At 44.1% G+C, this 27,923-nt stretch overlaps 1 protein-coding gene across 1 annotated transcript in view; it reads right to left on the reverse strand.

The window, feature by feature from the left end:
• Positions 1-9,974: 9,974 nt before the first annotated feature.
• Positions 9,975-27,923, reverse strand: part of LOC144889090 (uncharacterized) — a 32,033-nt gene continuing 14,084 nt past the window's right edge. Inside the window, exons 3-4 of the mRNA XM_078768949.1 lie at positions 11,480-13,364; positions 9,975-11,255 (exon numbers count right to left, since the gene is read on the reverse strand). Of these exons, the coding sequence (XP_078625075.1) occupies positions 10,387-11,255; positions 11,480-13,364 (2,754 nt within the window). The 3' untranslated portion in view covers positions 9,975-10,386. The remainder of the gene's footprint in view (positions 11,256-11,479; positions 13,365-27,923) is intronic.

Consider the following 27,923-nt stretch of genomic DNA (forward strand, 5'->3'; position numbering starts at 1 on the left):
CCACAAATGTCGTTTCACATTCCTTATGAGATTATCTGCTTTCAAAGGGGCAAAAAAATGGGACTTTGTGATCTAATCTATAGCCATGGAAACCCCCAGCTGGCTTGCAGACTTACAGTGGGTAGATTTCCTTTGGTATTCGTGGCATCACCATCATCAGCTGTTGTCGGTCCACTGTGAGCATGAAAGCCTCAACATTGTCACCCAAATGTTTTTAGTCTTCTCATTCCAATTTACTGTTCATTAGTGTTGAGCTTATCTGACAACCTTTTGGGTTGCCTTACTTGACTCCCTACCTCCAATGGTCTCGATATACCACCATAGGCTTCGTCCATCTGTGATATCTGCTCTTATTCCGATGTATCTTGCCCATGGTTTGATTGTTTCCAACATGTTCTGAGGATTTGCTTGCTCTCTCACCAATTTATTTGCATTCCTTTTTGTGCAGATCATACCTAACACGTCTATTTCCATATTATTTTGTGTTGCTCCTAACTTCTGATCCCTTTTTTCTGTCAATGGCCGAAAATTTTCCTTTTTAGACAAATTGGCAGATTACTTCTTATGTTGTTGCTCAGATTGTCTATGCTGATGCTCAGATTGTCTATGTTGGTGCTCAGATTGCCTCTCATGTTGGTGCTCAGATTGCCTCTGATGTTGGTTCTCAGGTTGCCTCTTATGTTGGTGCTCAGATTGCCTCTTATGTTGGTGCTCAGATTGCCTCTCATGTTGGTGCTCAGATTGCCTCTTATGTTGGTGCTCAGATTGCCTCTCATGTTGGTTCTCAGATTGCCTGTTATGTTGGTGCTCAGATTGCCTCTTATGTTGGTGCTCAGATTGCATCTGATGTTGGTTCTCAGGTTGCCTCTTATGTTGGTGCTCAGATTGCCTCTTATGTTGGTGCTCAGATTGCCTCTCATGTTGGTGCTCAGATTGCCTCTTATGTTGGTGCTCAGATTGCCTCTCATGTTGGTTCTCAGATTGCCTGTTATGTTGGTGCTCAGATTGCCTCTTATGTTGGTGCTCAGATTGCCTCTGATGTTGGTTCTCAGGTTGCCTCTTATGTTGGTGCTCAGATTGCCTCTTATGTTGGTGCTCAGATTGCCTCTCATGTTGGTGCTCAGATTGTCTACGTTGGTGCTCAGATTGCCTCTTATGTTGGTGCTCAGATTGCCTCTTACATTGGTTCTCAGATTGCCTGTTATGTTGGTGCTCAGATTGCCTCTTATGTTGATGCTCAGATTGCCTCTGATGTTGGTGCTTAGATTGCCTGTTATGTTGGTGCTCAGATTGCCTCTGATGTTGGTGCTTAGATTGCCTGTTATGTTGGTGCTCAGATTGCCTCTTATGTTGGTGCTCAGATTGCCTCTCATGTTGGTGCTCATATTGCCTGTTATGTTGGTGCTCAGATTGCCTGTTATGTTGGTGCTCAGATTGCCTGTTATATTGGTGCTCAGATTGCCTCTTATTTTGGTGCTCAGATTGCCTCTCATGTTGGTGCTCAGATTGTCTATGTTGGTGCTCAGATTGCCTCTTATGTTGGTTCTCAGGTTGCCTCTTATGTTGGTGCTCAGATTGCCTCTTATGTTGGTGCTCAGATTGCCTCTCATATTGGTGCTCAGATTGTCTATGTTGGTGCTCAGATTGCCTCTCATGTTGGTGCTCAGATTGCCTCTTACGTTGGTTCTCAGATTGCCTGTTATGTTGGTGCTCAGATTGCCTCTTATGTTGGTGCTCAGATTGTCTATGTTGGTGCTCAGATTGCCTCTTATGTTGGTGCTCAGATTGCCTCTGATGTTGGTTCTCAGGTTGCCTCTTATGTTAGTGCTCAGATTGCCTCATGTTGGTGCTCAGATTGCCTCATGTTGGTGCTCAGATTGCCTCTCATGTTGGTGCTCAGATTGCCTCTCATGTTGGTGCTCAGATTGTCTATGTTGGTGCTCAGATTGCCTCTCATGTTGGTGCTCAGATTGCCTCTTATGTTGGTGCTCAGATTGCCTCTCATGTTGGTGCTCAGATTGTCTATGTTGGTGCTCAGATTGCCTCTTATGTTGGTGCTCAGATTGCCTCTGATGTTGGTTCTCAGGTTGCCTCTTATGTTGGTGCTCAGATTGCCTCTTATGTTGGTGCTCAGATTGCCTCTCATGTTGGTGCTCAGATTGCCTCTTATGTTGGTGCTCAGATTGCCTCTCATGTTGGTTCTCAGATTGCCTGTTATGTTGGTGCTCAGATTGCCTCTTATGTTGGTGCTCAGATTGCCTCTGATGTTGGTTCTCAGGTTGCCTCTTATGTTGGTGCTCAGATTGCCTCTTATGTTGGTGCTCAGATTGCCTCTCATGTTTGTGCTCAGATTGTCTACGTTGGTGCTCAGATTGCCTCTTATGTTGGTGCTCAGATTGCCTCTTACATTGGTTCTCAGATTGCCTGTTATGTTGGTGCTCAGATTGCCTCTTATGTTGGTGCTCAGATTGCCTCTGATGTTGGTGCTTAGATTGCCTGTTATGTTGGTGCTCAGATTGCCTCTTATGTTGGTGCTCAGATTGCCTCTCATGTTGGTGCTCATATTGCCTGTTATGTTGGTGCTCAGATTGCCTGTTATGTTGGTGCTCAGATTGCCTGTTATATTGGTGCTCAGATTGCCTCTTATTTTGGTGCTCAGATTGCCTCTCATGTTGGTGCTCAGATTGTCTATGTTGGTGCTCAGATTGCCTCTTATGTTGGTTCTCAGGTTGCCTCTTATGTTGGTGCTCAGATTGCCTCTTATGTTGGTGCTCAGATTGCCTCTCATATTGGTGCTCAGATTGTCTATGTTGGTGCTCAGATTGCCTCTCATGTTAGTGCTCAGATTGCCTCTTACGTTGGTTCTCAGATTGCCTGTTATGTTGGTGCTCAGATTGCCTCTTATGTTGGTGCTCAGATTGCCTCTTATGTTGGTGCTCAGATTGCCTCTTATGTTGGTGATCAGATTGCCTCTGATGTTGGTTCTCAGGTTGCCTCTTATGTTGGTGCTCAGATTGCCTCATGTTGGTGCTCAGATTGCCTCATGTTGGTGCTCAGATAGCCTCTCATGTTGGTGCTCAGATTGCCTCTCATGTTGGTGCTCAGATTGTCTATGTTGGTGCTCAGATTGCCTCTCATGTTGGTGCTCAGATTGCCTCTTATGTTGGTGCTCAGATTGCCTCTCATGTTGGTGCTCAGATTGTCTATGTTGGTGCTCAGATTGCCTCTTATGTTGGTGCTCAGATTGCCTCTCATGATGATGCTCAAATTACCTGTTATGATGATGCTCAGGTTGCCTCTTGTGATGCAGCTGTTTTCATGATGGTGCTCAGATTGCCTCTTGTGATGATTGTGCTTGTGATGGAGCTCAAATTGCCTCATGATGATGCTCAAATTACCTATTACGATGATGCTCAGATTGCCTCTTGTGTTGATTTTGCTTGTGATGGAGCTCAAATTGCCTCTCATGATGATGCTCAAATTACCTGTTATGATGATGCTCAAATTGCCTCTCATGATGATGCTCAAATTACCTGTTACGATGATGCTCAGATTGCCTCTTGTGATGATTGTGCTTGTGGTGGAGCTCAAATTGCCTCTCATGATGATGCTCAAATTACCTGTTACGATGATGCTCAAATTGCCTCTTGTGATGATTGTGCTTGTGATGGAGCTCAAATTGCCTCTCATGATGATGCTCAAATTACCTGTTATGATGATGCTCAGATTGCCTCTTGTGATGATTGTGCTTGTGATGGAGCTCAAATTGCCTCTCATGATGATGCTCAAATTACCTGTTATGATGATGCTCAGATTGCCTCTTGTGATGATTGTGCTTGTGATGGAGCTCAAATTGCCTCTCATGATGATGCTCAAATTACCTGTTATGATGATGCTCAGATTGCCTCTTGTGTTGATTTTGCTTGTGATGGAGCTCAAATTTCCTCTCATGATGATGCTCAAATTACCTGTTACGATGATGCTCAGATTGCCTCTTGTGTTGATTGTGCTTGTGATGGAGCTCAAATTGCCTCTCATGATGATGCTCAAATTGCCTCTCATGATGATGCTCAAATTACCTGTTATGATGGTGCTCAGATTGCCTCTTGTGTTGCGGCTGTTTTCATGATGGAGCTCAGATTGCCTCTTGTGATGATTGTGCTTGTGGTGGAGCTCAAATTGCCTCTCATGATGATGCTCAAATTACCTGTTATGATAATGCTCAGATTGCCTCTTGTGATGATTGTGCTTGTGGTGGAGCTCAAATTGCCTCTCATGATGATGCTCAAATTACCTGTTATGATGATGCTCAGATTGCCTCTTGTGTTGATTTTGCTTGTGATGGAGCTCAAATTTACTCTCATGATGATGCTCAAATTACCTGTTACGATGATGCTCAGATTGCCTCTTGTGTTGATTTTGCTTGTGATGGAGCTCAAATTGCCTCTCATGATGATGCTCAAATTACCTGTTACGATGATGCTCAGATTGCCTCTTGTGATGATTGTGCTTGTGATGGAACTCAAATTGCCTCTCATGATGATGCTCAAATTACCTGTTATGATGGTGCTCAGATTGTCTCTTGTGATGATTGTGCTTGTGATGGAGCTCAAATTGCCTCTCATGATGATGCTCAAATTACCTGTTACGATGATGCTCAGATTGCCTCTTGTGTTGATTTTGCTTGTGGTGGAGCTCAAATTGCCTCTCATGATGATTCTCGAATTACCTGTTATGATGGTGCTCAGATTGCCAGGTGTGATGCGGCTCAGTTTTCATGATGGTGCTCAGTTTTCATGATGGTGCTCAGTTTTCATGATGGTGCTCAGATTTCTACTTATGATGATGGTGCTCATGATAAATGCAACTATTTCCAAAAATGTTGTTTTAACTCTAAATCAATTTGTTTTTCTTTGCAAAGAGTACACCAAAACATTATTGAAAAACCAAAGACATACCATGATAAAACATTTGACTCCATCATGACACTGTAACTTGTTGAGAGTCGACAGGCCCAAATGATATATTGGATCGGGTGATTGCACGGCGTTTAAAGCAAAAATCCATTCTCAATTTAATTCTTACAGTGTCATGAGGGTGTCAAATCGTTTATCATTTCGTGGTTTTTTTTTTCAAATCGACATATTTTTAAAAACCAATTGAATCGAAGGGCAATAACTCATTCACAAGATGAAGAAAAAGGATATTGGTGGATGTTATCATCGATTTTTGACCTTAGTCATTTCACAAAGATCAAGTATGGTCAAAATATTTGCTGTCTGAATTTCACATAGCTACAAAGACATCGACTTCAGAATCTGCCGGAAAAAACAAAATTTAGGACAATAAGAATCTTACTATAATTCACCAAATGTCCGTCCGTCCGTTCAAAGGTACCGCAAAAACGGCTCAACCGATCGCAACGATATTTTGGGTGGGTATTCCTGGGACCTCTGGGAGTAAAATAGGCTATATTGTTTTTCCAATTTTTCCAAGTTTTCCAGTTTTTCCAAACACGATGGAATAATACTTACCGATATGAACAGTGATGTGGCTTTTGTTGAAATTCTAAAAATACTGTTTATTCTACGTACCAGGCGAGAGTAGATCGACTCCTGACGAATTCTTCCTATATAAACGTGCGGCTCCGAAGTAACACGGCAGCGTGTGCAAAGCGACTGAGAAACAGGTGTAGCGGCCGCTTCCGTGTTACAGATTAAGCGCGCACTCTTCACACATAAACGTGCGACTGAGAAAGACATGTAGCGGCCGCTTCCGTTTTGCAGAATTCAATCTTTTTTCAAAATGGGCGCCATGTACTGTTTAGATGTTGATGATTTGCGTGTGATATGATTCAACGGATGTTTATATGAATCGTTTAAAATTTTTAAAAAGCCTTTAATTTCTGATATTTAGCCTTTTCATTTGGGCCTCCCAATTGAAGCCCCGCCCATAGGGCGGGTACCGTTGCTAGTAATAATAATAACTAGAACGGCACTCGGTAGAGCGCGTACCTCCACCAGGCTGAACAGTCCATGTTTTGTATCCCACTGATAGGCCGGATCTGGATTCGGACCTTAACCACAAGGTAATCGCTTGTTCTTGTCACCTAACCAGCTCGTCCACCAAGTTTTGTCATAACTCGTCCACAACCTTTTGAGATATCCTGGTGTATGTCGGTTTTGGCCCAATCTCCCACTGGTGAAGAATCACTTAAAAAATTCTACTAGCTGGATCCGAATCTGGATCTTCACCGAAATCTAATAATTTCTTGCTTTTTTTTTTTTTTGTATACAAGATCAAGGTTCGTGTAAGACCTAACATTAATGACAAAAAAAAACAAGCGGACACAAAAGACGAAATAAAGGGAGCGGGAGACAAGATGGGGAGAGATGGGGAAGCACACAAGTACAACATTTGAGAGCAGGGACATTGGGAGATTTGTGGGAGGGAAAGGGCTTGGGGGGAGGAGGCGTCGGCAGGGGGGTGGGGGGTGGGAGAGGCAAAAAACACATGGACACAGCTAGGACTTCCAGGAAGGAAGTCGGTATTTCAGAAAAGTGGATCTGGGGTGAATTAACGGGGGTAGAAAAGATCAAGGTTTTGGATGGGGGAAGATAAGAGATGGTGGTGAACAGCTGTTTTAAAGACCTAGAGGGATGAGTGGGATTGAAGAGAGTGAGGGAGTTTGTTCCAGAGGTGGGATAAAAGAGGAATGAAAGGATGAAGGTGAGCAGAGAGTCTTGGTTTTGGCAGTTTCACCAGAAGAGGGTTGCTGGCAGATCTTGTGCGACCTGTAGGAGTATTTGGGGGACAGAGCACAGACAGCGCTGGGGGGGGGGGGGGGGGGGGGGGGGGAGCTAGGCCAGAGAGAAGTCGGTAGAAGACAGAAAGTCCACAAACCTGCCTGCGATGAGTGAGTGAAAGGCCCTCGGAGTTAGCTTCATCGCGGGAGATTCCAATGATTCTGAAAGCTTTGGTTTCAACAGCGTGAGGCCGAGCTAGGTGTGAGGCAGGAGCACCGGCCCAGAGGGGAGAACAGTACTCCATTAAGCTGCGGATGATGGCCTTGTATGTGGTGAGGAGCTCAGGTGTGCCAAGGAAGGACTTCACACGACGGAGGATGCCCAGTCGGCGACTGGCTTTGGATGCCAGCTTGGAAATGTGGTTTTCCCAGGAAAGATCATGGTAGATAGTGAGACCCAAGAGATTGAGTGACAGAACTTCTTGGAGAGGATTGTTGCGAAAGTAGATGGGAGGGTTGTCCAGACGGTCTTACACTACCTCTCATACACTACCTTGTCACATACACTACCGGTACCTCTCTGCCAAATTTCGTCCGAATCCGTCCACAACTTTTTGAGATACCTTTTTCACAAAGAGACAAACAGACAGGGGTGAAAGCATAACCTCCATCCACCTTCGGTTGCGGAGGTAATAATAATGATTTCCCTTGCAAGGAGATTCAAAGTAGGAGGCCATTAGTGGTTGCCATCCCCTGGTCGTTTGTTCATGCTGTGTCCTTTTTAAGTGCTCATCTATCTATAATGCCAGTAATCTCTGTGTGTCTGTCTGTGACCGCTGTTTCTCGACAACCACGGGTCCGATATACTTGAAACTTGCCAGGTATATTGCTGGGGACCCGTGGATGTGCCTTTTCAAGGTTTCATATTAATCGGACAAGTAGTTAGCGAGCTATGTCCAAAAAACGATTCAACCAATCAGAGAGCAGCGAGCTATCACGTGTGCCGAACGTGGCGAACAGACTCTGCCTCGGACGGCACATTTGAGAGCGTATTCATTTATTTCACGTTGGCAAACTATGTTGCCGCTATGTTGGCGTTAAACTATGTTTTAAAACTAATTAAAACTAATTTGCGATTCTTTCGCTTTCCTGCGCGTTTGTGCACGCTATGGCGATTTCTTTACCAAACTCCGCAAGCCGTTCGCTTTGGACCAAACCATTTCATGTAAATAGAGGGGGGGGGGATTGTCACCGTACTCGCAAGCCGTTCGCTTTGGACCAAACCATTTCATGTAAATAGAGGGGGGGGATTGTCACCGTACTCGCAAGCCGTTCGCTTTGGACCAAACCATTTCATGTAAATAGAGGGGGGGGATTGTCACCGTACTCGCAAGCCGTTCGCTTTGGCTTTGCGAATGGACCAAACCATTTCATGTAAATAGAGGGGGGGGATATAATTTTAGATATATATATAGTACGGGCATGCCCTAGTGAGCATAAAGCAAGGAAGCAGCATGTAGCGTTTTTGAAGTATTTGGTATTACTCGGATGTGGTTCAAACCATCGACCTCCCAGACTCAGAGTGGACACGCTAATCATTACATCACCCAGTCTGGTCAACCATAACACATACATTCACCATTTTAGTTTTGAATTTCCACATGTAAGTAGGAATGGCGACCGGCTGGACACTTGGCGAGAGGAGAAAATGAAAGACGAAGCAGATTAACAACAGAATGCCAACCGTTATATGGCACCCAAAAATTACAAAATGCAGAGATGGGTTTGTGGGCACAGGGATGTTGGCATGGAAGACACAGGTAGAATATCAAAAAAAGAGTTGGCATGCTTTTGGAGAGGTCTTAGCAGGATGTACTTGGCTGAAGATGATCATGAAGATAATGAATAGCAGAATTGAATAGAAAGATGGTTTTGTCTCAAAATGTATGAAAAATTGTCATTGTTTTAAATCTCTCCTTTGTCCCTACATATCTTTCTGTGAACCTTTGATCTGCATTCTTCAATTAAAATGTTTCAAAATTGTACCTTTAAAGATGATTATCAGTCGGGAATGCCTCGTGGTCCCATCACTGCTATGCAAATCAGTCGTTGTTGAGTAATCAGTCAATGTTTCTGTCAATGCAATCAATGTTGAGTGATCAATAAATGTGAAATCAGTCAATGTTTCAGAAAATAAGTAATTGTCAGAATGCTCCTTCGTTGTATATAAACAGCTTGCATGATTGAAAATCCATGAGCCATTAAACGGGGAGTCGTCCTCAAGCACAAAGGTCAACATAAGAGGGGCGTTTAAAACGTTCCACGAAGGAGGGACTCACAATAGTCCAAGGCATTTCAAAGTGCACATATTTATATGTAATTAGCAAGAAATATATAAATGTAGTTTTTATTTATATATTCGTCTCGTTATACTTTTTAGTTAGCATGTTTTGAGAAATTGTGAGTATCTCGTTTGTGTGACAATTTGAATACCCTACATAGAGGCCCCGATTCTAAATACCGCTGCTTCTACCATTAATACTCACTGGCAGATGATCTGCGCGGAGAGTTGTTGCTTGGCAAAGGAGGTCATTTTGCGATACAAGTTATGTGTATTGAAAAAAGTTTGCCGTGCTTTTCCATTAAAATGTTGATGCATTAGATGTGAAGTGGCACAGAGCGTGCTATTCAACTCACAGAGAGAACTGTCCATATTGAGAAAGCAACGTCAGGGCATCTGCTACCATTGATATGGTGTTTCACAGCCTTCTTCCTCAAAGCAATCTTTCACAATACAGAACAAGAAAAGGGTTCACACAGTTTAGTATCGTAGTCATTACTGGGTTGGTTTGGCCGAAACCAATCACTTCTGCGGACTTCGCTGCTTCAGTGTTGTCACCATGTGAACCGTGGCCTTTTCCCATTCTTCAACGGACATGCAGAGTTTCCAGCCAATTGCTGGCCGGTAACTACACTGCATAAGTGCCACAAGATTGCTTCAGGTAGAAAAGGCTGTGAAACCAGTTCCGACCCAAACTCTCAACCTGATGATGGCGACAAGGTGTTAATGTGAAGAAAATAAAGGCAGTCCGTATTATGATTGTCTGTGTGATATAATTTGAACAGACAAAGAAGGCCAGACGAGAAGTGGCACATCGATTCGTCCGGAATGTCGATATGTGGAAATATGGGGAAATGCCCTTGTATATGTGGAAATGAAAATACTGGATACTATGAGAAACTGTTTAATGCATTTTCACCATTACATGCAGAACACTTCAGCAAATTGCAGTTTCTGTACAATTAATAAAAAAGGAACACAGTGCTTGTTTTAAAGTAAAAATTTAGATATCTCATTAATAAGCAAACCATCTGCACTTGTGCAGAAAATTGTATTGAAATGTACATACTGTCATTGCTACAAGGAGATGGCTCCTTTTAATTATGGCAATTCTAAAACACTACTTCTCATTAACCGACACTGCTACTTCTAACTCTTCCTGTGCAAGTAACTTGGAAGCTGGCATATTCGGTCTGGAATGTGTACATAAATTTTTTTCTTACACCTAACAACATCGCCCACGGCTGGCAAGCCAGTACGGTCCATGGTGTTCCGTTGTGCACACACAGCCCAGCATGTTCTAGCTAACAGAGCTCATCCGTTGGAACATCTCCCTCAGATTTCTTACAAGGCCTTGATTCCAGGACCCTGGCAGGTGGGACGATGCAGTTTTTAATATCGGAGACGGCATTTGTAAAACTTGCTCCTTCTGTGTATTATCTGGAGACTGTTGAAGATGCGAAGACTGTGACTCCATTCTTCCAGTTGTTTCCAGTGAACGGATTTCCACATAGTCCTCTCCGTCATCCTCGTCCGCATTGTCCACAAAGTTTCGGTGATAGTTTTCAGCTGCTTTCTCGGGTCCTATGGTCAGGATGCTAGTGGATGGATGAAAATTAGTCTCAGTGACAGGGCAGTTATGGTGTGACTCATCAATAGTGTCATCAATGTTGCCGAGTTTCTGTGTTGCTTCTGTTTCCATCCCTTCCACTGTTGTCCAGGGTCTTCCTCGCAGACCCTGTCCGTTCCAGGAGTAAATCCGAAGCCGCCTCTGCACCGCATCATCACGCATCAACACTGAAGCATCCTCTTGATTGTTATGGTCAAGAAGCTGCACCTGACAGCTCTGATACATCATTCGGCGTTCCTGCAGAGTCGACCACGCAACAGATCTTGGGGCCTGGGTGTAGATAGAAGACCATGGTCTTGCAGAGTGTGATGATGTTGAACAAGCTCTGTCCTTCCTGATTGGTATGAGGTCTTCATTAAATGGCAAAACCTTGGCTCGACCTGACGGATAACTTTGGTCATCTGAGTTATCAATAGTCACCTTTTCCTGCATGCCAAACCCAGCAACACTGTGTAGGTATTCTCCATCCCTTGAGAGAGCCATTCCTTCTTCCATCAAAGTCTTGTCATAGCTCACTTTACAGCTGATCAGCCCAGCACCTGAAAATAAAATATTGACAACATAAGTTTTCAAGAACTATCCACAATGTTTAACTCTTTGAATGAATCCTATGCAAATTTGGCATAGAATATTACATCTTCATGTTTCTAAATGAATGTAATTATGTTTATTCGTTATGAGTGAAATTAAATTAATCAATCTCCAATATAAGCCTCAGATCACTAAAAATAAAAGAAAAATAGTGAAGGGATATAATTATTACCATCATTTGAAACACCCCGGTTTCCCTTTTCCAACATAGCTGCCAAGTCTATGGAGCCTCGGTAAGCAGAATTCCTTTTGGGTAGTGGTGGTCGTCCACGATTCACTCTCATGCTGTATTCCCGTGCCAGTTGGTACACTCTGCTCTTAGGCCTCTCGCTCCCAGGTTGTGACTTCGTTTGATGAGATTTTGTTAAACCTGACATCGCCCTGTTGGTGCGCAGCACCACGGAAGAAGGTCTTTCTTTGGCTTGCTCCAAGGCAATGGATGCCGCACTCTCATCAAAATCTGAAAAAGCCCCTTCAGAACTGCGCCAGGCTGGACTGCTGAGCCGGCTGAGCCGTTTTCGCAGGACCTTGGCAATCGAGGGACCTGCTGTGATCCCGGATGTGGCAGCCGCATCGGCCACAACTGATGGTTCCACTTGTAATTCTCTACGAGAACATTCTATTTCTTCAGTTGTTACTGGGAATGCTGCCGGTGACATCTGGTTCTTCCTTTGCTCCTCCTCCTTCATGTAAGTTTCAAGCGCTGCACAGATGCCATTCAAATCTGATGGTGAAACGTCTGTACCAGAAGTGGCTAGTACTGCACTATCCTTACATTCTCCATCATCTGAAATGTCATCAAGTTTAACTTCCCAGTAGACACAGTCATTTTTTTCATCCATGTCATCCATTGAGTTGCATCCGCTTCTTGGTTTGGCTGAATCCCCAGGTGTAACAATCCCTTGTAAATTATCATAAAGTGCTGGAAGGTGGGTTAAGTTGTCATACTCTCCGTGTCCTTTGTTGGAATTTGTTGGTATCGCAGCATCTTTCTGCAGGTCTTGGTCTTGTGACACCACTTCTTCTGGTACGAGGCTCATTTCATCCACACTTTTTATACTTTCCAATGGGCACCTCCTGAAGATGGAATTTTGAACAACTCCTTGAGGAATGTATTGCAGACTTTCACGCCTCTTGATGCTAGTCTCAACTGTGCCACCCTCACGCACGTAATAATTTTTAATCTTGGTGATGAGTTTCCGGTCGTGCTTTGACAATGATGAGGTTCGTTTTAAACGCATGGAACGTAGTGTAAAATACGAGCTGCTGTCATAAAGTGGTGCCTCGAAAGGAGATCGTGCATTTGGAGAGAGTGGACTGACTTTGGCCTGAGTGCGGCTCCATTCTTCCATTTCCATCAAAGCTTCGCTGATGCTTAAATCTAACTTTCCTGGTCCCCTTCGTTCATTCACTGCCATACTCAATGGTTGCAATGATGATACAAGATGAGATGCATTTTGTCGGGGTGAAATCTCGTTAGTTTCAAAAGTTTTTGATTTGTCATGAGTAGGTTGGGTCTGCACTTCGATAACGCTCCAAGGTCGAGTAATTCCATGAAGACAATGTGAATCAGCTGTCGTGCTTGATACTCCTGCCCAAATGCTACGAGGTCTGGTGGGACTGGTCACAACAGTCCTCTTTTTCACATTGTGACTTGAACTCAGCTGGCCTTCATTTCTAGACTGTAGATTTGAGGTACATAGGGGCATCAGGTTATGGCTCTTGGTACTCTCGGTCTCCTGATTTGCCCCGATGCACTGCAGCGATGCTCTCTGCAGTGTTGGGCAAAAGGATCCTAATGGCAAAGGAGCAGTTGCAGTCATTTTGTGTTTCGTTAGGCCATGACGTGGACTATCATCACCACTATGTGACATTTCGTCATCTTCATCGTCCAGCTCGTCAGCTGATGACTCGGCAATAAGTAACCGATCTGTGTCCGAGTCTCGGTTTAAAATGTCCTCGGTTTCATTTGAAGAGCAATGCATTTCCTTGCTTATGAATTGGATGTCCTCAACTTCACCACATGCTTCGTTGTGGTTCACCGATGTTCTCAGCACCTGCGAACATGTTTTAGGGTTATATCAATGCAATATCACAAAACTGTTTGAACTTAACATCAAAACAATCATTGCCAAAGTTTAATTCATAGTCAAATACATACAGTTGTGGCCAAAAATATTGGCACCCTTGCACTTTTTTCAAATAATGCACCATTTCTTCCAGAAAATTGTTGAAATAAAAAAACATTTTGTATCCACATATGTATTTCTTTGGTTTGCAGTGGAGCAAAACAAAAAAGGTGAAAAAATTACTAAATGTTAGCTTATTCCACACAGAAATCCTAAAATGGCCTGGACAATATTATTGGCACCTTTTAGAAGTTGTTAGAAATAATTAGATTTCAAGCAGGTGATTCTCCTTTACTTTGGAAATGAACTCACCTGTGGTGAGTTGCAGGTGCCTGAAATATAAAAAAAATCACTCATTCAACCAGTTTGAATGGAGAAAAGGAGTCATTCTGCTGTTTTGTACTACACTACTGAGTTTGCCAAAGCCCGACTTTGGGCTTTGACTTTTTCTTGACTGTTTCTGTCAAGACTTTTTGCCAAAGCCCGAGTTTGCCAAAGCCTGGCTGGACCCCACTACTGAGAAAGCCCGACTGGAGTTTTCCAAAACACACCTGAACAAGCCAAAATCCTTCTGGGAGAATGTCCTGTGGACAGATGAGACCAAATTAGAGCTTTTTTGTAAAGCACATTATCTCTATGTTTACAAAAAACAAAATGAAGCCTTCAAAGAAAAGAACACCTTCCCGACAGTCAAACATGGAGGAGGTTCAGTGATGTTTTGAGGTTGCTGTGCTGCCTCTGGCACTGGGTGCCTGGAATGTGTGCAATGTGCATGGCATCATGAAATCAGGAGATTACCAAGGCATTTTGTCGCGCAATGTTAAACCCAGTGTCAGAAAGCTGGGTCTCCGTTGAAGGTCATGGGTCTTGCAGCAGGACAATGACCCCAAAGACACTTCAAAAAGCACCCAGAAATGGTTCAAGACAAAACACTGGACTGTTCTAAAGTGGCCAGAAATGAGTCAATATCTAAATCCCATTGAACACCTGTGGGGAGATCTGAAAACAGCAGTCGGGAGAAGGCACCCTTCAAATCTGGGAGAGCTGGAGCAGTTTGCACAAGAAGAGTGGGCCAAACTGCCAGTAGAGAGGTGAGGGAAGCTCATTCATGGCTATAGGAAGCGCTTGACTGCAGTTATTTTGTCCAAAGGCTGTGTGTGCTTCCAAATATTAAGTCTATGGTGTCAATAATTTTGTCAATGCCATTTCTTTTCATTTTCTGATTTAAAAGGATATATTAAGTTCTGAATCAAAAGCAAAGGTTCTGTAATATTAACAGTGAAATAAAGAATTGTGGAGACCAAATACTTTTGTCATTTTCAACTTATTTTTGGAGAAAATTGTGAGTTTTCAAACATCAAACATCATCAAAACATCATCATTTTTCAAACATCTCAAAGATGATCAAGAGAAATGGGAGGCAGCTGAGCTAAATTTCAAGTGTCATAGCAAAGTGTCTGAATACTTATGTCAATGTGATATTTCAGTTTTTGCTTTTTAATAAATTTGCAAAACTTTCTAAAATCCTGTTTTCTCTTTGTCATTATGGGGTATTGAGTGTAGATTGATGAGGGAAAAAATGAATTTCAACGATTTCAGCAAAAGGCTGCAACATAACAAAATGTGAAAAAGTGAAGGGGTCTGAATACTTTCTGAATGCACTGTATATATATATCTGCAATATGAAAGCTAAATGTTCAACGTGTTTTGAAATATCGTGCACACACAAGTAAATGGACGAATGATTGGTCATGGACAGATGATCGGTCGATCGGACAGAGATCATTTTAATGTCCCCCGTCTCCGACCTTGTCAGAGGGGCGGGGACCAAACATCAAGGTGGTACAGGAGTTAAAATATAAAAGGGGGTGACTTTTGATGAAAAGTGTAGTTTGTCATAAGTTTTTTAAGCTATTGTAAAATATTAACATTTGAAAAGTAGAGATCAGGTTCATCAGGCTTACAATACTGCAGCATAGGCCCCAGAAGTGCCTTTTTTTTGAGCAATGCAAACCGGCGTTTCACCAAAGCTCACCATATATCAAACTGATCATTATGGTCCTGGGTCTCATCAAAGTTTTTGATTGTAACTGGAAAAATCTACTATGTCTGATTATTTCCTGACTGCAGGGTGGGGAAATATATCTCATACATATCAATGATGACCACCCTCCAAGAAGTGGGTATCTTGCCGTATAACCCTCCCATATTTTTTTTACAGGTCTAAGAATTTGAGTTCGTACCAGAATGGTAGAATTTAGTGTTGCTGCACCGGCCAAGATGTCTAGATTGGACATCTGTGATGGAGATTTTGTTCCGATCCTTTCTCAAAGCAAAATCAGGATGTTTGCCCCAACACAATGTGGAGTTGAAATCCTTATTTTCAGCTAGTATTCAGCGACAGGATGACATTGGACAAGCCATGCTCGAGAATAAAGCAAACATCCTTAACGGGGTAAAAACTTAACTTAAAAACAGACAACGCGTAGAGACTAATAAAGCAATCGGACAGTGGAGGCAGTGGCAATGCAGCAGCTGCTTCGACTACTCAAGGAGAACACTACAGATGCCAAACACTGGATTTGACTGGAAAAACAACTGCTTAATTACATCCGCCACCAAAGGTGGATAGAAGTTATGTTTTCACCCCTGTCTGTCCGTTCGTCTGTCCGTTTGTGAACAAAATATCTAAAAACGTTGTGGATGGATCTCGACGAAATTGGGCAGAGATGTAGAGTATGTGAGTAGGACGAAATGATTAGATTTTGGTGAAGATCCGGATTCGGATCCGGCTACTATAATTTTTAAAGTGATTATTCACCATTGGGAGATCCGACCAAAAACGATACGTAGCAGGATGTCTCAAAATGTTGTGGACGGATGTGGACGAAACGTGGTGGACCGGTTTGGTGTCTGACAAGGAAGAATCGATTCAATTTTTGTGAAGATCTGAATATGGATGCGGATATGACCATGATTTAATTATTAAAGTGATTCTTCACCATTGAGTGATCGGGCTAAAACCAACATATAGCAGAATATCTCAAAAAGTTATGGACGGATTTGGACGAAACCTGGTGGAAAGGTTGTGCGTGTGATAAGGAAGAATCGATTCAATTTTGGTGAAGATCCAGATCCGGATCCAGCTAGCATAATGTTTAACGTGATTCTTCACCATTGAGAGATATGGCCAACCAGGCGAAGGTATGCTCTCTACTGAGTGCCGTTCTAGTTTGTGGTATGCACTGCTTTCCTTCTCACCGATATATTCAACTGACAATACTAACTGGTCCCTAGTAGCAACTGTCACAAACGACACATGTGTGAATCCACAAAAAGGTTCCAGATGCTGCAGAAAAGCACGGAGACACAGAGATGCTTCAGAAATTTCATGGCGCTGGGCCAGATCTCGTAGCTGCAGATGCTTGGTATCACTGGAATAGGAATTGCCTTCCAAAATATATCATGGCGGACAAATTTGAGTCAACGAATTTGGCTAGTGCTCATACTGATATTATCAGGCAGCCGAAAGAAGATCAACCAGCTATGGTTGAGAAGGACGATTACCTTCTAAAAACACAGAAGAATCGTTACCAGGAGCTTGCCATCGGAACAGAGGTCAAGAACGCTTCGGCGTACACCAATCAGAAGTTGAAACCACAGATAAATATAAGAATGGCCAGAACTGTCTTTCCTACCACAGCCAGGATTTTCAGATTTGGTATGCCCATGCATGATCTCGGTAGGTGAGGCCTTGATCAAGATTAATAAGCTGTCAAATGTGCTCAAGGTAGTCAGAGATGTACAGTCACGTGAAAAGGTAAGTACACCCCATGTAAAGTTTTGACTTTTTCAACATATTTCAACATACAGCTATTTGATCTTCATTTCAACAATATTGATAGATAAAGGTGATATAATATAACAAATATCATCAAACATTTACATTTTGTAGTCCATTGTATAATTTAAATAAACATAAATGCAAATTTCGCATGTGGAAAAAGTAAGTACACCCTTGGCTCTAATAGGTGGTATTGCCCACTTTGGCAGAAACAACCTCAAGTAGGCGTTTCTTATAACTGTCTACCAGTCTCTGACCGACTGGGAGAAATTTTTGCCCACTCCTCCATGCAGAATTCTTTCATCTGTGCGATGTTTGAGGGGTTTCTTGCATGCACAGCTCGTTTCAAATCCCCCCACAACATCTCGATGGGATTTAGATCCGGGCTTTGACTTGGCCATTCCAGAACCCTCCATTTCTTTCTTTTCAGCCATTCCTTGGTGGATTTACTGGTATGTTTAGGGTCATTGTCATGTTGCAAGGTCCACCTTCGGTTGAGCTTCAACTTTCCGACAGATGGCCTTACATTATCCTCAAGCACCCTCTGGTACAATGAAGAATTCATAGTGGATTCTATGATGGTGAGCTTCCCAGGCCCTGATGCAGCAAAGCTGCCCCAAACCATAATATTTCCACCACCATGCTTTCCAGTTGGTATCAGGTTCTTGTGGTCAAATGCTGTCTTTGGTTTTCGCCACACATGTCTTCTGGTACTGTGGCCAAATAGCCCTACCTTTGACTCATCTGTCCCGAGCACATTGTTCCAGAAGTGCTGGTCTTTGCCTAGGTGTTCATCGGCAAACTTTAGTCTTGCCCTGATGTTCTTTCTGGACAGCAAAGGTTTCCTCCTGGCACACCTCCCATGTAGATCAAATTTGTGCAGCCTCTTTCTAATGGTAGACTGGTGCACTTTGACATCAACAGTGGCAAGAGCTACATGTCGGTCCCGTGATGAAATTCTGGGGTTCTTAGAGACTTCTTTCAGCATCTTGCGGTATGCTCTCGGGCTGAACTTGCTGGGGCGGGCTGGCCTGAACAAGTTGGCAGTTGTTTGGAATCTTCTCCACTTGTAGATGATCTTCCGGACAGTCGAATGATTGATTTCAAATTGTTTGGAGATCTTTTTAAATCCCTTCCCAGACTCGTAGGCATCTATAACCTTCTTTCTGAAGGCCTCAGAGAGCTCTTTTGATCGAGGCATGGTGACGCCGCAAACTTCAACAACAAAGAGCAAACCAAACGAAATATCTGAGGTTTAAATAAGACAGGTTCCTCCAAGATCCTCTCTAACGATGTTCTAATCATTTGCACCTGAACTGGTGCACCTGATTCTAATTTTAGGTATTTGAAGTAGTGATAAATGTAGGGGTGTACTTACTTTTTCCACGTGCGAAATTTGCATTTATGTTTATTTAAATTATACAATGGACTACAAAATGTAAATGTTTCATGATATTTGTTATATTATATCACCTTTATCTTTCAATATTGTTGAAATGAAGATCAAATAGCTGTATGTTGAAATATGTGGAAAAAGTCAAAACTTTACATGGGGTGTACTTACTTTTTCACGTGACTGTAGTCGATGGTATACTGGTCGATGTGGCAGTAGAGCCAGATGAAGACAGTATCGCTCATATGGCAGTGGGTATACTTAAGCGGGGGATCAGCAAGTCAATAAGCTCAGTAAGTAGTACTATTCCTCAGAGGAGATGACAATAGATGCACCTAGAAAGTTTGTGGATCTCCTGCTGTACAAGGCAATAGAAAAGAAGAAGAATCACCTTTAGAGGCCATTTTTCCCCACAGAGCAGGGGTTGACCTTTTTCAGGCACCGTGGTCCCCTTTTGGAAGCAATGTTTTATGGCCGGATGCCCTTCCTGCCGCCAACCCTGTTAGTCGCCTTTTGCAACACAGGGAATTACCAGTGAACTGGTACTCAATTTGCCGACCTTGGAAGGATGACAGGCTGAGTCAATCCCCTGGCGTTAATTCAGCGATCGACCGGGATTCGAACCCAGGATCCTAGGATATATATATTTTTTTGTGTGCTGAATCGAGGCTCCTGAAAGAGCTAACATTTATTTCACAAACAAATCAACCAGACAAACAAAATATATAAAAAGAGGGAGCGGAAGACAAGATGGGGAGAGAAGGGGAAGCACACAAACATAACATTTGAGAGCAAGGAGATGTGTTGGAGGGAGAGGGCTTGGGGGGAGGAGGCATGGGAAGGGGGCGGGGGGGGGGGGAGGGGTGGGAGAAGTATAAAACACAAGGACACCAAGGACTTCCAGGACAGAAGTTGGTATTTCAAAAAAGTGGATTTGGGGTGAAATTAGCGGGGGTAGAAAAGATCAAGGTTTTGGATTGGGGAAGATAAGAGATGGTGGTGAACAGCTGTTTTAAAGACCTGGAGGGTGGAGTGGGATTGAAGAGAGTGAGGGAGTTTGTTCCAGAGGCGGGAGAAAAGAGGATGAAGGAGTGAAGGTGAGCAGAGAGTCTTGATTTTGGCAGTTTAACCATAAGAGGGTTGCAGGCAGATCTTGTGCGACCTGTAGGAATATTTGGGGGACAGAGGCCAGAGAGGAGTCGGTAGAAGACGGAAAGACCACCAACCTGCCTGCGGTGAGTGAGTGAAAGGCCCTTGGAGTTAGCTTCATCGCGGGAGATTCCAATGATTCTGAACGCTTTGGTTTCAACAGCGTGAAGACGAGCTAGGTGTGAGGCAGGAGCACCAGCCCAGAGGGGAGAGCAGTATTCCATTGAGCTGCGGATGAAAGCCTTGTATGTGGTGGGGAGCTCAGGTGTGCCAAGGAAGGACTTCGCACGACGGAGGATGCCCAGTCGGCGACTGGCTTTGGAGGCCAGATTTGAAATGTGGTTTTCCCAGGAAAGATAATGGCAGATAGTGAGACCCAAAAGCTTGAGTGACAGAACTTCTTGGAGAGGATTATTCAGAAAGTGGATGGGAGGATTGTCCAGTCGGTCTTTTCGGAGAGACATCGTAAGAGTGTGAGATTTGTCAGGATTGAAAGACATGTTCCACTTGTTTGCCCAGTCTGTGATTTTGTCCAGGTCTGCAGAGAGTGAGGAGGCTGCAGACTGCCGATCTGAGGGATGAGGAATGGAGCGACAGAGAGTAGAGTCATCAGCAAAGAGATAGAGAGGATTTTCAAGACAGTCAGAGAGATCATTGATGAAGACCAGAAAAAGCACAGGGCTCAGAACACTGCCTTGGGGAACTCCAGCCTGAACAGGAAGAGGAGATGAGAGAAACCCATTCAGGGCCACACGTTGACTACGACTAGAGAGGAAGTCCGCCAGCCATGCATGGAGATTTCCATGGATACCAAAGGAGGAGAGTTTGGTGAGCAGAGCGGGGTGCCAGACCGTATCGAAGGCACGTGATATGTCAAGGGAGACAGCTCTAATTTCCTGTTTGGCATTGAGGACCTCCATCCATTGTTGAGAAAGCAGAAGCAGCATGTCCAGAGTAGAGTGACCAGGTCTGAAACCAAATTGTTGATCAGAGATCAAGCCATTGGAGAAGAGGAAAGATTTCATATCTGAAGCAATGATGGATTCCATGACTTTGCTGGTAATTGGGAGAAGGCTGATTGGTCTGTAGTTGCTAGGATCTGTTTTTGCACCTTTTTTGTGCAAAGCGGTGATGTTGGCTGATTTCCAAGTAGATGGCAGATGACCTTGAGCAAAAGAGAGGGTGAAGAGAACAGAGAGACGGAGAACAGAGAGAGGGAGAGAGAGGGATCCCAAGCTGGCACCCTCACCACTAAGCCAACGCCAGGCTCGTACAAGGGAATAGAGTGGCTGACAAATGACAAACGTTTTTGCAATGCAGCAGATTTCTCTGAGAATGAGAACAGCTCCAAGGTTTTGAATATAGCCTGGGATATCATCAGTCTGGCTACCTCTGTGATGTCTCCCAAACACCTTAGCTTGTCCGTACATCTGCATCACGAGTTTGGCAGCAGGAAACTGGTTGATGATATGTACAATCTAGGCCTAAGGTATGGCATATTTTCCTACACTGAGCTTCGACGATTTATAACATCTGCAGCTTTAAATGTCACTTCTGCGGGAGATGTCACAGCATTGAACATGGCAGGCAGGAAGTTGCTACCAACGGATAACAGTTTCCAGCTCCACATCCAGCGAAGCTGTTACCAGCTCATGGTATGGAGACAGGCCTCGTCAGCCATGCAGGGTCTACCCGACCCCAGAGATTATGGATATGAGAAGATTACAGGCAACATGCTGCATCCACAACTCATGAGTCAGACTGTCTCAGCACCAGATTGGCTCAACAGTCTTATTTGCAACTGCGAAGATTACTGCTCCAGTGAATGTACATGTGTGAAACATGGCCAGCCATGCACTGAAGCAGCACCACCAGATGCATGCATCCGTGAAGCAGCACCACCAGCAGATGAAGAAAATGACACTTCAACAGTTCCATTGCGGTGTGCCGATCCTCTCACCGTAGATGTAGGTTAAGGTGATGCTGATGTGTAAAATCTGAGGAGAACACACACAATGTAACAGTTACGTTGTCACCCCAAACACTGTAATGATGGACCATTCGTGCTAGAAATTAAGCCAACTTCCCTTGAAGAACCCTGTCGGGATCATCATGCATGAAAATTGAAAACGAAATTGAAATAAATTTACTTTAACGAATTATCTGGTGAAGGATCCTGTGGAATGCAAAGTTTCACTTAATCAAAATTTGCATATACACCACCTCCATTGTTACGCCCACAGCTCCAATTGTAATTTCTTTTCAGCTTCTCATCATGGATTTCCGGCTTCCTGACAACCGATGGAACATGGTGATATATGATGCCCTTTGGTAAAATGGTGCACATTTAGTGAACAGGTCGTGCACGTTTGGTGGACAGGTGGTGCACATTTAGTCAACAGGTGTTGCACATTTAGTGAACAGGTGGTGCACATTGGGTGAACAGGTCGTGAACGTTTGGTGGACAGGTGGTACACATTTAGTCAACAGATGTTGCACATTTAGTGAACAGGTGTTGCACATTTAGTGAACAGGTCGTGCACGTTTGGTGGACAGGTGCTGCACATTTACTGAACAGGTCGTGCACGTTTGGTGGACAGGTGGTGCACATTTAGTGAACATGTCGTGCACGTTTGGTGGACAGATGGTGCACATTTAGTCAACAGGTGTTGCACATTTAGTGAACAGGTGGTGCACATTTGGTGAACAGGTCGTGCATGTTTGGTGGACAGGTGGTGCACATTTAGTGAACATGTGGTGCACATTTAGTGGATAGGTCCTGCACATTTAGTGGAGAGGTCGTCCACATTTAGTGGACAGGTGGTGCACATTTAGTGAACAGGTCGTGCACATTTGGTGAACAGGTGTTGCACATTTAGTGAACAGGTGGTGCACATTTAGTGGACAGGTTGTCCACATTTAGTGGACTGGTTGTCCACATTTAGTGAACAGGTGGTGCACATTTAGTGGACAGGTCCTGCACATTTAGTGGACAGGTGGTGCTCATTTAGTGGACAGGTAGTGCTCATTTAGTGGACAGGTAGTGCTCATTTAGTGGACAGGTCCTGCACATTTAGTGGACAGGTGGTGCTCATTTAGTGGACAGGTAGTGCTCATTTAGTGGACAGGCGATGCACATTTAGACAGGTCGTGCACATTTGGTGAACAGGTCGTCCACAACACATAGATTCAATAAATTCCTCTTAGATTGATGTGCTCCAAACCACTTTCCTGTCTTTTTATTATTTAATAATGTGCAGCACAGCAATGGCTTTCGGTTTCCATCATTGCGAGGCAGTGGTGTGTGTGGAGCTGATGCAGTGTCCCCTTTAGGATAGGGCAGGAATTTCTGATATTTGGTCAAGGTACCGGTGACAACTCACCTACTCTTCATCGAAAGACACCATGGGCCTCAGCATGACATGACCTCAGCTTCACGTCCATCTGAGGAACGACACTCGGTGATGAAACGAGCTTCTTGCTGAGAACCAATCCGGCAGTTCAGAGTTTGACCAATAATATAATCCAGACTAGATAGCTCCAAGGTAAGCATGTTACCTCTACACCATGCTGACATAACCTCTCACTGTCCCCCAGTTCCAATAAATGCATCCTGATTGTTCTTCTCACCTTGAAAGTGCATTGCTGACACTTTCAAATTGCGTACTGATTCTTTCAGATCGGCAAGTGTAGTTTAACTTCCCTTAAAGTAGAATGTGCTATTTTAAAAAACCAAGCTAACGCTCAAGGTGGATGTTTTAAAGTGAATAAAATGGATTTTCCTGCCGTTAGTAATGTACTGGATGTTTTTGGGAAAATCTGGAAACATCGTGCACCAACTACATCCAAAGCGATTCAAGAAGCTTCAGTGCACATTGCCTTCATGAGTCTGAAGAGCCTATAGTTGACAGAGGCAGTAGAAAAGTTATTTGGTGACAAGACAGTAAAATATTTGTTCGGAAGAGATTTCATCTTACATCTTATTTCTTATATATATTATAAGCGTGAAAGGTTGTCTGTTTGTGTGTTTGTTTGTTGGTTTGTTTGTTCTGAAACAGCGTCGCCATTTCTCAACGGATCTTCACCAAATTTGGCACGAGGGTCCCCATGCACCACAGAATCACTGATGAACCAAAAAATTCCACCGCCCCCCCCCCCGGGAACCAAATTTGCCATTTCTCAACGTATCTTCACCAAATTTCGCACGGGGGTCCCTATGCACCACAGAATCACTGATGAACCAAAAAATTCCACCGCCCCCATCCCCCCGGGGGACCAAATTTGCCATTTCTCAACGGATCTTCACCAAATTTCGCACGGGGGTCCCTATGCACCACAGAATCACTGATGAACCAAAAAATTCCACCCCCCACCCCTCCCCCCAGGGGACCAAATTTGCCATTTCTCAACGTATCTTCACCAAATTTCACACGGGGGTCCCTTTGCACCACAGAATCACTGATGAACCAAAAAATTCCACCGCCCCCCACCCGGGACCAAATTTGCCATTTCTCAACGGATCTTCACCAAATTTGGTACGGGGGTCCCTATGCACCACAGAATCACGAAAAAAAAAAACCACCTTTAGAGGCCATTTTTCCCCGCAAGCGGGGGTTGGCCTTTTTCGGGGACCGTGGTTGTTGTTGTTTTTCGGTCCCCTTTTTGAAGCAATGTTTTACGGCCGGATGCCCTTCCTGACGCCAACCCTTTTTGCCGCCTTTAACGACAAACAGGGAATTACCAGTGAACTGGTACTCAATTAGCCGACCTCGGAAGGATGACAGGCTGAGTCAACCCCCCTGGCGTTAATTCAGCGATCGACCGAGATTCGAACCCAGGATCCGAGGATCCTAAGCCGGCACCCGAGCCGCTAGCCCAACACCAGGGTTCACCACAGAATCACTGATGAACCAAAAAAAAATTCCACCGCCCTCCACCCCACCCCCCCCCCCCCCCCCCCACCCCCCGGGGACCAAATTTGCCATTTCTCAACGGATCTTCACCAAATTTGGCACGGGGGTCCCTATCCACCACAGAATCACTGATGAACCAAAAAATTCCACCGCCCCCCACCCCCACCCCCCGGGGACCAAATTTGCCATTTCTCCACGGATCTTCACCAAATTTGGCACGGGGGTCCCTTTGCACCACAGAATCACCGATGAACCAAAACATTCCACCGCCCCCAGGACCAAATTTGTCATTTCTCCACGGATCTTCACCAAATTTGGCATGGGGGTCCCTATGCACCACAGAATCACTGATGAACCAAAAAATTCCACTTTCCCCCACCCCCCCTCCCCAGGGACCAAATTTGCCATTTCTCAACGGATCTTCACCAAATTTGGCACGAGGGTCCCCATGCACCACAGAATCACTGATGAACAAAAAAACCCGACCACCCCCACCCCCACTCGCACCCCCTGGGGACCAAATTTGACATTTCTGCACTGCCTCCAAATCAAAGCTATTTCATCCTAGGATACTCTCTCATGGGATGTTTCAGTACGTGATTGTTCACAGCCATTTGCAATAATGTTTACAAATACTGGTATTTTCAGTACAAAAGGTAAGATATAGTTATATTGATTTTGATGTATGTTTTTCAGTCAATACGCATATTGTTTTTCACTCAGTGGTGTCATATACTACTCAACACTAACGTATGTTTTTCAGTCCATACGGATATTGTTCTTCACTCAGTGGTGTCATATACTACTCAACACTAACGTTTCAATACATTTGTGTTTTTCTCCTTTCTTACAGACAATCACTTCTCAGTAACTTCGTAAATGGGACCTAAGAGGCAACATTCTGCAAGTGCAGATGCACATGCAATACAAGTACAACAAAAGAGACAAAGAGAGTCCTCAACAGAGAGAGAAGCTCGACTTGCAGCCCAGCGAGCCAGACAGGCACAACTGAGATCATCTCAAAGTCCTGCTCAAACACAAGCGCGAATTGCTGCACAGCAGACCAGGCAGACAGCACTCAGGGCTGCAGAAACTCCGGCCCAGACAACTTCTAGAAAAGCGGTTGATTTAGCCAGACATTCAGCAGCCAGGGCAGCAGAAACTCCGGTCCAGACAAGAGCACGACTTGATGCACACTGCACTAGGCAGACAGCAGTGAGAGCAAGCAAGTGGCAGAACAAGAGGCTTGCTGCCTTTCAATGACTCCGCCATCAACTATGAAGGTGATTCTATTGTTTACATAGGTGGAATGTATGTCATCTGTAAACACTGTAGAGCAAAGAAGTGGAAGGCTGAATCACCTGGAATGTGTTGTGCTGGAGGCAAAGTGCTTCTCCCACCCCTCACAGAACCACCTGAACCACTAACGTCACTTTTAGCTGGCAGCAACAGAGACTCCCACCATTTCTTGGCAAACATACGAAAGTACAACTCCTGCTTTCAAATGACCTCATTTGGTACTACAAGCATTGTGCAGCAACAAGGATGGATGCCAACTTTTAAGGTTCAGGGACAGGTTTACCATTTGGCTGCTTCGCCTTTGCCCTAACCTAATGAAGACCCAAAGTTTCTTCAAATTTATTTCCTGGGTGATGAGCAGCAGCAGGTACAGCAGCGCTGCAGAAACATTACAACTGTCAGAGAGGAAATTGTGCTGGCCCTTCAGCAGATGCTCCATGCTCATAATAATTATGTTAAGAGTTTTTGCACTACTTTGCATAATCTAACACAGCCAAACTGGAAAGTAATCATCCATGCTGACAGAACTCCAACAGGACAGCATCCACGGCACTTTAATGCTCCTACTGTTTCGGATGTGGCTGTCCTCATATCTGAACAGGAATTCAATCGGCGAGACATCATTCTCCAACAGCAAGATGACAAACTGATTCGTATTTCTGAAAATAATAAGGGCTATGATGCCTTGCAGTATCCTCTCATATTCTGGAAAGGTGAGGATGGATATCACTTTGAACACCAAAGACGTGATGGAAAAAAAGTGTCTGCCAATGACTTCTATTCCTACCGAATTATGGTCAGACAAATGGACAGTCATATTTTGCGATATGGTCAGCTCTTCCACCAATTCATTGTTGACATGTATGCCAAGATTGAGTCTGAGCGATGTGCTACATCAGACACAACCAGAAGAGATTAAGAGTCGAAAGCTATGTTCACCTTAGAGATGCTGTTGCAAATGATGGTCATGCTGCCAATGTTGGACAGTTGGTTATACTGCCCTCTTCCTTCACAGGGGGTCCTCGCTACATGCATGAGTACACACAGGATGCCATGACTTATGTTCGCTACTACGGTAGACCTGATCTGTTTATCACTTTTACCTGCAATCCTACATGGCCCGAGATCACAGCAGAACTTATGCTTGGTCATACAGCCCAAGACAGGCATGATCTTCTTGCCAGAGTGTTTCGCCAGAAGGTTATTTCACTCATGAATCTCATCACAAAAGGTGCTGTTTTTGGAGATTGCAGATGTTACATGTACTCCATTGAATGGCAAAAGCGTGGATTGCCACACATCCACATTTTGGTCTGGCTTAAGGATAAGATTCGTCCAGCTCAGGTTGATGATATCATCAGTGCAGAGATTCCAAATCCTACCGAGGATAAAGTATTGCACGAAGTAGTGGTGAAGCACATGTTCCATGGTCCCTGTGGTCACATCAACACATTCTCCTTACATGAAAGCAGGAAAATGCACAAAACGATACCCCAGACCTCTTCTTACAGAAACTCAGACAGATCAGGATGGATATCCTTTGTACAGAAGAAGAAAGCCAGGTGATGGGGGCTTCACCACTACTCTCAGAGTGAAACAACAAGAAATTGTCATTGACAACCAGTGGGTGGTGCCCTTCAACCCTCTCCTTTCACGCATCTTCAAATTATTTGAGGCTCTCGATCGCACCTTACAGGACCGCAGAGGTAACACTAAAATCATGGGTGGAGTCACACTCTTGCTCTCTGGAGATTTCAGGCAAACTCTACGAGTCATTCCAAAGGGTACACCTGCTGATGAATTGAGAGCATGCCTCAAAGAATCCTATATTTGGAGACGAGTGGAAAAACTCCATATTTCTACCAACATGAGAGTTGCACTTAAGAGAG

The sequence above is a fragment of the Myxine glutinosa genome, unplaced genomic scaffold (genome assembly GCF_964187855.1).
Source record: "Myxine glutinosa unplaced genomic scaffold, kmMyxGlut1.1 SCAFFOLD_752, whole genome shotgun sequence".
NCBI classification, from domain to species: Eukaryota; Metazoa; Chordata; class Myxini; order Myxiniformes; family Myxinidae; genus Myxine; species Myxine glutinosa.